Genomic DNA, 11,253 nt, shown 5'->3' on the forward strand with positions numbered 1-11,253 from the left:
TAAGTGTACTGCTTTTTCTTCTGGGTGCAATACACCCTTTGTAGTGTTGTAATATACACTGCTCAAAAAAATAAAGGGAACACTTAAACAACACAATGTAACTCCAAGTCAATCACACTTCTGTGAAATCAAACTGTCCACTTAGGTAGCAACACTGATTGACAATAAATTTCACATGCTGTTGTGCAAATGGAATAGACAACAGGTGGAAATTATAGGCAATAAGCAAGACACCCCCAATAAAGGTGTGGTTCTGCAGGTGGAGACCACAGACCACTTCTCAGTTCCTATGCTTCCTGGCTGATGTTTTGGTCACTTTTGAATGCTGGTGGTGCTTTCACTCTAGTGGTAGCATGAGACGGAGTCTACAACCCACACAAGTGGCTCAGGTAGTGCAGCTCATCCAGGATGGCACATCAATGCGAGCTGTGGCAAGACGTTTTGCTGTGTCTGTCAGCGTAGTGTCCAGAGCATGGAGGCGCTACCAGGAGACAGGCCAGTACATCAGGAGACATGGAGGAGGTCGTAGGAGGGCAACAACCCAGCAGCAGGACCGCTACCTCCGCCTTTGTGCAAGGAGGAGCAGGAGGAGCACTGCCAGAGCCCTGCAAAATGACCTCCAGCAGGCCACAAATGTGCATGCGTCTGCTCAAACGGTCAGAAACAGACTCCGTGAGGGTGGTATGAGGGCCCGACGTCCACACGTGGGGGTTGTGCTTACAGCCCAACACCGTGCAGGATGTTTGGCATTTGCCAGAGAACACCAAGATTGGCAAATTCGCCACTGGCGCCCTGTGCTCTTCACAGATGAAAGCAGGTTCACACTGAGCACGTGACAGACGTGACAGAGTCTGGAGACGCCGTGGAGAACATTCTGCTGCCTGCAACATCCTTCAGCATGACCGGTTTGGCGGTGGGTCAGTCATGGTGTGGGGTGGCATTTCTTTGGGGGGCCGCACAGCCCTCCATGTGCTCGCCAGAGGGAGCCTGACTGCCATTAGGTACCGAGATGAGATCCTCAGACCCCTTGTGAGACCATATGCTGGTGCGGTTGGCCCTGGGTTCCTCCTAATGCAAGACAATGCTAGACCTCATGTAGCTGGAGTGTGTCAGCAGTTCCTGCAAGAGGAAGGCATTGATGCTATGGACTGGCCCGCCCGTTCCCCAGACCTGGATCCAATTGAGCACATCTGGGACATCATGTCTCGCTCCATCCACCAACGTCACGTTGCACCACAGACTGTCCAGGAGTTGGCGGATGCTTTATATATATTTTTTTAAAGTACTTAATAGTGCTTTTGCAATAAATGTATTGGATGAAGGAAACAAACTCTGCTTTGTGAAAACTGCAGTTACGTTCTTCAGTACAATTGTGTTTGGCAGAGTAGTGTATGAACTGAGCAATGTGTTAATTTGAACTCTAAGCATTGATAGGAAAACAGCATTTTTTTTTTCCTCAAAAAAAGAAAGTATCATCATATATATATATATATATATATATATATATATATATATATATATACACACACACACACACTTTCAGGTCATTTGAAGAGTGGTGTTTAGGGTCGGAGGTAGCCAGATACATACTTTGTCCTCGCTTACATTCGCTACGTAGAAGTCTGGAAGAGAACCGTAAGTAGGAATGTCAGTCAAATCCTAAAATGCATTTCCATGTGACAACACACTTCACAGATGACAAATTGGCAATGTCCACTATGTCCTCATGTATTTATTTGGACAGTGAAGCTAAAACTTTTAATTTAGCTCTATACTCCAGCATTTTGGATTTGAGAAAATGTTTTATGTGAGGCGACAGTACATAATGTCATCTTTTATTTGAGGGTATTTTTAATCTGTTTTACCGTTTAGAAATGGAAGCACTTGATGTATCAAGTCATTTTGTCAAAGGTTTAGTATTTGGTCCAATATTCCTAGCACGCAATGACTACATCAAGCTTGTGACTCTACAAACTTGTTGGATGCATTTGCAGTTTGTTTTGGTTGTTTCATATTATTTTGTGCCTAATAGAAATTAATGGTAAATGTATTTTGTCATTTTGTAGTCACTTTTATTGTAAATAAGAGTGAACACTTCCACATTAATTTGGATGCTACCATGATTATGCATAATCATGAACAAATTGTGAATAATGAGTGAAAAATTTGAGGCGTAAATATCATACCTCCCCTGTTATTGGTAATGTTGCCAAATACTAAACTTTTGACTAAGTTGACTGTACTATAAGTGAATTTGTCCAAATACTTACGACACCTTCAAATAGGGGGACTATATACATAAAGTGCATTCATTTCTAAACGGTAAAATAGATATGCATGAAAATACCCTCAAATAAAAGGTGACACTTTACTATAACTTCATAGAAAAAAAATTATGTTTGCTCTCAAATCCAAAATGCTGGAGTATAGAGCCAAATGAGAAGTTTTAGCTTCACTGTCCAGATAAATATGTAGTGGAGTGTAAGTACGTGTATGCCTTGAATGCTTACAAATAGCTTGTTTTAACTCGACTGCTGAAAATCATGAGATTTTCAAACTGCGTTCTGAGTGGGAACTGTACATCGGCTTCTTGACCCCCCACTCCCCACACACACACAAATCAAAAAACATATGCTATGTGCCCGTCGGGAACTTTATTTTTGTTGAGATGAGACAGGGACTCAAACTAATACAACTTTATTCTCCATATGAATTTTCTGTAATTTCTTAACTCCCTCATCACACTGACACACAGTTGAGAGGAGCACAGGGTCAGGCCGCAGTGCAGCACCCCTGGATGGAGAGCATGATGTTGGTGCCTTGGGGACACCCTACAACTCTTCAGTGATCACCTTGACGTTCCCATTGACTATGAGCTCTATGGTTTCCCAGTCAAAAATGTTCCCTCTGGGCATACGTTTCCCAACATGCAAAGCTTCTATCATGGCATCGGAGAGCACGTAGTCCCACATGTTGACGTCTGTGATCTCTCCGATGAAACTCTGCTTGCTTTCAAAGTCCTTCAGGAAAGAGTCTGGATCCTGTCCCAGGATGACCTTACCTCCCTTCTGCACTTTGTGTCCTGGTTTATACTCCTTCCTAACGCTCCTCTTCCCGTCTGCATGGAACGCGGCCATGCCTGACTTCGAGTCCCAGGTGAGACAGAGGTGGGTCTGGAAGGTGTTGAGCTCAGGTAGGTGGAAGAGGACCCCGTCCCCACTCAGATACAGACTGTACTTGCCGTCAGCTTCTCTCCACACATTGAGCTCGTCGTGGTACAGTGTACGGTAGGCGAACAGGATGATCTCACGTTTGCCCTTTGCCAGTTCTGTGGCCACCCGCATGCACAGGGTAAAGGCTTCCATGTCAAGATTCTTCTGAGGGACCAGCTCCACGTAGCTGTTGTCAGTTTCCATTGGGAACACCAAGGATCTTCTCATGGGCCTCTCTACAGAGAGACAGAGAGAAGAATCATGCAGACCTGGGTTCAAATACTATTTGAAATCTTTGTGGCAGATGGGCAGGGTTTGCACTTTCAAGAGTTTTCTATTAGTTCCATTGCGACAGGCAAGCTCAATCCAACACAGTTAAAGTATTTGAAATTATTTCAAATAGTATTTCAAACTAGGTTTGGAATCATGTGACAGTGACACAGGCTTGAGGGGTCAATTCCATATGTCATTCAGTTGAATCAGGAAGTGTAGTGACATTAATTGCTAGTAGCAAATGAAAAATAACCCATTTTCAATTCAGGAATAATTCAGTTTCCTTATCTAAATGTGCACACACAATGCTAGAAGAGTAAAATGTCCCCCATTGTGTGAATATTAATATAAATGGACCAGATTTGTGTTTTAAGAACTGTATTAGTACCCGTCCTAGACTGTTCCCTGTTCTGGGATGCTTTATAGCACCACATTTGGTTAAGCTCACACCTAAATTCTCTAAATAATAATCATAATAGATTTTATTTCAAGCGCTTTTCAAAACACCAAAGTCACTTTACAATAGTGAGACAGAAATGAATAAATAACACAAGTGACTGACTATCCACAAGACTACCTGCAGAAGCTAAGGAGAGAGAGACACCAAAGATGAGAAGAGTTGCCAGCAGACCCATTTTATCCCACAGAGCCTGTGAAGATAAATACATTATAAATATACATACATAAATATAAATATAATATACATTCATTACAGCAGAGACAGTTTTAGATGTTTTTAGATGTCTTTTTGAGGTCACTACAAAGTCCTATTATTACAATACACACATGGTCAGATGAAGCAGATGCTAAGCTACAGGACTGTTTTGCTAGCACAGACTGGAATATGTTCCGGGATTCTTCTGATGGTATTGAGGAGTACACCACATCAGTCACTGGCTTCATCAATAAGTGCATCGATGACGCTGCTGCTACTCTCTTGTTATTATCTATGCATAGTCACTTTAATAACAATACCTACATGTACAAATTACCTCAATTACCTCGACTAACCAATGCCCCCGCACATTGACTCTGTACCAGTACCCCCTGTATATAGTCTCGCTATTGTTATTTTACTGCTGCTCTTTAATTATTTGTTACTTTTATTTCTTATTCTTATTTGTTTTAGGTATTTTTTAAAAACTGCCTTGTTGGTTTAAGGGCTTGTAAGTAAGCATTTCATTGTAAGGTCTACACCTGTTGTATTCGGCGCATGTGACAAATAACATTTGATTTGATTTGAACGTAAATGACGCATTCAGGTTTTAACCACTAATTATGAGGTATTAGGTAATGCAGGAAAATAAGTTGTCTACTTACCATTGTTCATCCGTCTTATCAAATGGGTACCTAGTGTGCCTCATACTGTACAGTATACATACTCACCCAAACTCTTAGAAATCAATTTCAAAACATGTGACACTGATAACCTGAACCCTGAATCCCACGTTATTGATTATGTGTGTGTTGTGAAACTTAGTCTAGCTAAGCGCAAACAACATGTGACACTGATAACCCGAACCCTGAATCCCACGTTATTGATTATGTGTGTGTTGTGAAACTTAGTCCAGCTAAACGCAAACAACAGACCCAGTGTCTTTGGCATATTAGTTTTTTTTTGTATTTTTTTAAAATCTCTTTAGTACTGTTTTCAAAAGTATATGGTGTCATGACGTTGCCCTCTTTGGGTTTTCTTTGAGAGAGAATAAAGTAGACGGCATCGGTCAAAATGATTTATGACCCTATGTCCGGATGGCGCGTACATGCCCAAATAAGGGCATCCGGCCAGGACATCCTGGCGGGTAGGTGTTACATGGTTAGGGCCATATAGTTGCATCCTGTTCTGTCACATGTTAGAGTGTGTGATATTTTATATCTATATTGCATCAATTCCTTTGAAGTTGTCATGATGATTGATGTGTAGGGACCTCGTTGAACTGGGGGGGTTGTGTTTGAACATTTCAAAGAGGATGGCCCCCACACCCCACCTATTTTATTGCTCTTAGGGTTGTTGTCTATGAAGCAGGAATGGGATTGTGTTTGTGTGTGTGTGTGTGTGTGTGTGTGTCTCTCTCTCTCTGCAGGGGTGTTTGAAAATGTTTTTTTATCTAAACAATTCAACAATAGGAGGGCATATATACATAACGACCCCAAACAACAGGTGGATCAAAGGATAGGGATCAAAGGAGAGCTGCTCTCCAGGGTGGGGGCTGTCACAGTCAATCATGCCAGCCTCTTTTTGAAAGGCCTTTACTTATGACTTAAACAGAATCATTTTCTACCCAACTTATTAATTAATGCTGTGGGATAAATCAGGTGTTTCTTGGTGGTCTTAAACAAATCTACTGTGAAACAAAAGTGTACACTCTACACACATGTTTATTGACTTTAAAAAAGACCCCAGTAACATGACAGATATAGTAGAGATGCTACAAAAATCTATTAGTTGGTATGTATTTTCCAAAGCCTGTCTGGATGTGAACTACAGTGCCTTGCGAAAGTATTCGGCCCCCTTGAACTTTTCGACCTTTTGCCACATTTCAGGCTTCAAACATAAAGATATAAAACTGTATTTTTTTGTGAAGAATCAACAACAAGTGGGACACAATTATGAAGTGGAACGAAATTTATTGGATATTTAAAACTTTTTTAACATATAAAAAATGGAAAAATTGGCCGTGCAAAATTATTCAGCCCCTTTACTTTCAGTGCAGCAAACTCTCTCCAGAAGTTCAGTGAGGATCTCTGAATGATCCAATGTTGACCTAAATGACTAATGATGATAAATAGAATCCACCTGTGTGTAATCAAGTCTCCGTATAAATGCACCTGCTCTGTGATAGTCTCAGAGGTCTGTTTAAAGCGCAGAGAGCATCATGAAGAACAAGGAACACACCAGGCAGGTCCGAGATACTGTTGTGGAGAAGTTTAAAGCCGGATTTGGATACAAAAAGATTTCCCAAACTTTAAACATCCCAAGGAGCACTATGCAAGCGATAATATTGAAATGGAAGGAGTATCAGACCACTGCAAATCTATGAAGACCCGGCCGTCCCTCTAAACTTTCAGCTCATACAAGGAGAAGACTGATCAGAGATGCAGCCAAGAGGCCCATGGTCTCTCTGGATGAACTGCAGAGATCTACAGCTGAGGTGGGAGACTCTGTCCATAGGACAACAATCAGTCGTATACTGCACAAATCTGGCCTTTATGGAAGAGTGGCAAGAAGAAAGCCATTTCTTAAAGATATCCATAAAAAGTGTAGTTTAAAGTTTGCCACTAGCCACCTGGGAGACACACCAAACATGTGGAAGAAGGTGCTCTGGTCAGATGAAACCAAAATCGAACTTTGGCAACAATGCAAAACGTTATGTTTGGCGTAAAAGCAACACAGCTCATCACCCTGAACACACCATCCCCACTGTCAAACATGGTGGTGGCAGCATCATAGTTTGGGCCTGCTTTTCTTCAGCAGGGGCAGGGAAGATGGTTAAAATTGATGGGAAGATGGATGGAGCCAAAGACAGGACCATTCTGGAAGAAAACCGGATGGAGTCTGCAAAAGACCTGAGACTGGGACGGAGATTTGTCTTCCAACAAGACAATGATCCAAAACATAAAGCAAAGTCTACAATGGAATGGTTCACAAATAAACATATCCAGGTGTTAGAATGGCCAAGTCAAAGTCCAGACCTGAATCCAATCGAGAATCTGTGGAAAGAACTGAAAACTGTTGTTCACAAACGCTCTCCATCCAACCTCACTGAGCTCGAGCTGTTTTGCAAGGAGGAATGGGCAAAAATTTCAGTCTCTCGATGTGCAAAACTGATAGAGACATACCCCAAGCGACTTACAGCTGTAATCGCAGCAAAAGGTGGCGCTACAAAGTATTAACTTAAGGGGGCTGAATAATTTTGCACGGCCAATTTTTCAGTTTTTTATTTGTTAAAAAAGTTTGAAATATCCAATACATTTCGTTCCACTTCATAATTGTGTCCCACTTGTTGTTGATTCTTCACAAAAAATTACAGTTTTATATCTTTATGTTTGAAGCCTGAAATGTAGCAAAAGGTCGAAAAGTTCAAGGGGGCCGAATTCTTTCGCAAGGCACTACATTGTGCCTGGAAAACTTACGGATCTGGGGCTTGTGTGGGATATCCTGCGAGCAAGAGAGCCTGTCATGACGACGGGGTGGAATTGGAAACGGCAGGATGTCAGGGTTAGGTCACGGTTGTCGTCGGTGAAGGAGGACCAAAACGCAGCAGGTATGTGCAGGCTCATCTTGACTTTTATTAACTATCAAAATGAACACCCAAAATAACAAACAGAATTACGATCGACAAAAAACAGTCTAGTAAGGCACAAGGCTACACACAGAACAATCTCCCACCCTGAACCACATAAAACAAATACCCTCTGCCACGTCCTGACCAAACTACAATACTAATTAACCCTTATACTGGCCAGGACGTGACAGTTAAACCTATAGCCGGGCCCTTTATCTGTAAGAAAGGAACAGTACATTTTTTTTAAAAGGTCTGTACTAAAGATTTACAATTTAATAAAGGGTTTTAATGCTATATCTCACCCCTTAATGAACGGGAATCTGTCATTTCTCTCTCGCCCGGGTTTGTCGCGGAGAAATGCAATGTCTTATTTTATACGAATAGTCTTTCCTACAACAACATGTTAGAAACATTAAAGGTTATTAAAAAGTGTAGTACTGTGCCCGGTAATGGTGGCTGACCTGATGTACAAACATTGTTTATACATAAAAAACATTAATGCATGTTTCAATATTGCACAGTAAAAATGTTTCAGTGATTACAAGCTGTTTTTAAAAAGGTCTGTACTAAATATTATGAATTAAATAAAATGGTTTTAAAGCTGTATCTCACCTTTAACGAAGGGACTCTCATTTTCGAGCTATCCCCATGCCTGGCCCTGAGAAAAAAGGATTCCGGAAAGATGTGTGCGTGCGTGGGTGGTGTGTGCGTGTGCGGGAGTGTAGGTGTGTGTGTTTCAAAACAAAAAGGGGGTGGTGGGGTGTGTGTCTCTGCATGCGTGGCTTTTGAAACAAAAAAAACCCCCAAAAAGTAGGTATGTTGTTTAGGATTGTGTGCGTCTCTTCAATTGGGCTTGGGCACTTCCAATTTTATTACCACACACACCTTTCAAATACGTATTTATCTCACTCCCAATGATGTGGGGGCTAAAAAGTCAAACAGCCCAGGCATAATACACTGCTCAAAAAAATAAAGGGAACACTAAAATAACACATGCTAGATCTGAATGAATGAAATAATCTTATTCAATATTTTTTTCTTTACATAGTTGAATGTGCTGACAACAAAATCACACAAAAATAATCAATGGAAATCCAATTTATCAACCCATGGAGGTCTGGATTTGGAGTCACACTCAAAATTAAAGTGGAAAACCACACTACAGGCTGATCCAACTTTGATGTAAGGTAAGGGAAGTCGGCAAGTCAGATCCGTAACTTCGGGATAAGGATTGGCTCTAAGGGCTGGGTCGGTCGGGCTGGGGTGCGAAGCGGGGCAGGGCTCGAGCCGCGGCTGGGGGAGCAGTTGCTCCGCCGCCCTCCTCTTGCCACCGTTGGAAGTTTGTCGTGCGGCCCATCTCGGGGGCTCTCGTTCGTGGTCTCGCAAGGGGCTGCATGTGGGGGTTTATCGGGGTGGTGTCCGCCGGTGGGCCCGAAGACGGACCGGTGAGGGGTTGGGTCCGGCGGTTGGCAGCGGCGACTCTGGACGCGTGCCGGGCCCTTCTCGCGGATCTCCCCAGCTACGGTGCTCGTCGGCCCCGTTAAGGCGGGGTCTCCGGCGGGTTGCCTCGGCCGGCGCCTAGCAGCTGACTTAGAACTGGTGCGGACCAGGGGAATCCGACTGTTTAATTAAAACAAATCATCGCGAAGGCCCAAGGTGGGTGTTGACGCGATGTGATTTCTGCCCAGTGCTCTGAATGTCAAAGTGAAGAAATTCAATGAAGCGCGGGTAAACGGCGGGAGTAACTATGACTCTCTTAACCTGTTAGGGTATAGGGGGCAGTATTTTCACGGCTGGATAAAAAAATGTACCCGATTTAATCTGGTTACTAATCCTACCCAGTAACTACAATATGCATATACTTATTATATATGGATAGAAAACACCCTAAAGTTTCAAAAACTGTTTGAATGGTGTCTGTGAGTATAACAGAACTCATTTGGCAGGCAAAACCCTGAGACAGATTCTGACAGGAAGTGGATACCTGATGTGTTGAATTGACTTTAAGCCTATACCATTGAAAAACAAAGGGGGTGAGGAATGTTTTGGCACTTCCTATTGCTTCCACAAGATGTCCCCAGCCTTTACAAAGTGTTTTGAGTCTTCTACAGTGAGATCTGACTGAAGAAGAGCTTTGGAACGGCGATGGCCCATTAGACACCTGGCGCGCGAGTTGATGGTGGGTACTCTCATTCCGAAACGTTTTAAAAGAGAACCCAATGGTCCGCCTTGAATTTTATTCATGTCCTGGTTAAAAAAGGCCCTAATGATTTATGCGATACAACGTTTGACATGTTTGAACGAACGTAAATATATTTTTTCCGTTCGTGATGTGAAGTGAAGTCCGGCTGGCTTAGATCATGCGCTACAACACGGAGGTTTTTGGACATAAATTATTAGCTTTTTTGAACAAAACTACATTCGTTATGGACCTGGGATTCTTTGGAAGTGACATCTGATGAAGAGAATCAAAGGTAATGGATTATTTACATAGTATTTTCGATTTTAGATCTCTCCAACATGGCGGTTAGTCTGTATCGCAATGCGTATTTTTCTGGCGCAGTGCTCAGATTATTGCAAAGTGTGATTTCCCAGTAAGGTTAATTTTAAATCTGGCAAGTCCATTGCGTTCAAGAGATGTAAATCTATAATTCTTTGAATGACAATATAATATTTTACCAATGTTTTCTAATATGAATTAATTATTTTGTTGTCATGACTTGACTGCCGGTATTGGAGGGAAACGATTTCCTGAACATCAACGCCATAGTAAAACGCTGTTTTTAGATATAAATATGAACTTGATAGAACTAAAAATGCATGCATTGTCTAACATAATGTCCTAGGAGTGTCATCTGATGGAGATTGTAAAAGGTTAGTGCATAATTTTAGCTGATTTTATGGTTTTGGTGACGCCTGTCTTTGAATCGACAATACACTACACACAGCTATTGTCAATGTACTCTCCTAACATAACCTAACTTTATGCTTTCCCCGTAAAACCTTTTTGAAATCGGAAGACGTGGTTAGATTAAGGAGATGTTTATCTTTCAAAGGCTGTAAGTTAGTTGTATGTTTGAGAAATTTGAATTTTGACATTTATTTGGTTTCAAATTTGCCGCTCTTGAAATGCACCTGCTGTTGATAGGGTGCGCCACGAGTGGCACGCTAACGTCCCACATAGCCCCAAGAAGTTATTAAGGAATCTTTAACCCCGGACTCTAGGGGTTATTACGACTCTGTATGAGAAACAGTCGAAGAGAGGGCGCTACCCAATCTGACATAGAGGCCTTGGTGCAGGGGCAGTGGTGAGTAATTACATTCGCTAATTGGGGCGGGGGAGGAAGTGGAGAACGAGTCGAAGAAGGCTTGTAGAAGAAGGGCTCTCCCAATTCCTTCCCCGTGTGACACCCGTAAAACGGTGACCCCAATGGCGAATAGAATAGCTGAAAGGCTAAGGGCGTGACGAAGTCAGATGCAGG

At 42.2% G+C, this 11,253-nt stretch overlaps 1 protein-coding gene across 5 annotated transcripts; it reads right to left on the minus strand.

Moving 5' to 3' along the window:
* Positions 1 to 2,632: 2,632 nt before the first annotated feature.
* On the minus strand, positions 2,633 to 8,494 carry LOC115207534 (pentraxin fusion protein). Of its 5 annotated transcripts, XM_029774676.1 has the most exons (5): positions 8,384 to 8,494; positions 8,074 to 8,161; positions 7,620 to 7,781; positions 4,063 to 4,135; positions 2,633 to 3,448 (listed from the first exon to the last, which is right to left on the minus strand). In XM_029774676.1, exons 3-5 carry the CDS (start codon positions 7,764 to 7,766, stop codon positions 2,832 to 2,834), a joined length of 837 nt encoding a protein of 278 aa, XP_029630536.1. In that variant the 5' UTR covers positions 7,767 to 7,781; positions 8,074 to 8,161; positions 8,384 to 8,494; the 3' UTR covers positions 2,633 to 2,831. The 5 variants fall into 5 exon arrangements, with proteins under 5 accessions (XP_029630536.1, XP_029630537.1, XP_029630538.1 ...); XM_029774677.1 differs by lacking the exons at positions 7,620 to 7,781; positions 8,074 to 8,161 and having other exon boundaries at positions 8,384 to 8,466; XM_029774678.1 differs by lacking the exons at positions 7,620 to 7,781; positions 8,074 to 8,161; positions 8,384 to 8,494 and adding an exon at positions 4,806 to 5,140.
* Positions 8,495 to 11,253: the final 2,759 nt, after the last annotated feature.

Source organism: Salmo trutta, chromosome 14, assembly GCF_901001165.1.
Source record: "Salmo trutta chromosome 14, fSalTru1.1, whole genome shotgun sequence".
Lineage (NCBI taxonomy): Eukaryota > Metazoa > Chordata > Actinopteri > Salmoniformes > Salmonidae > Salmo > Salmo trutta.

Excerpts from the sequence above, each read along its gene's own strand:
- LOC115207534 (XM_029774676.1), bottom strand. The coding sequence starts at position 7,766 with ATGAGCCTGCACATACCTGCTGCGTTTTGGTCCTCCTTCACCGACGAC. Across the intron at positions 4,136-7,619 it reads CCCACACAAGCCCCAGATCC|GCTCTGTGGGATAAAATGGG; the intron begins GTAAGTTTTCCA and ends TTATCTTCACAG. Across the intron at positions 3,449-4,062 it reads TCTCTCCTTAGCTTCTGCAG|AGAGGCCCATGAGAAGATCC; the intron begins GTAGTCTTGTGG and ends GTCTCTCTGTAG.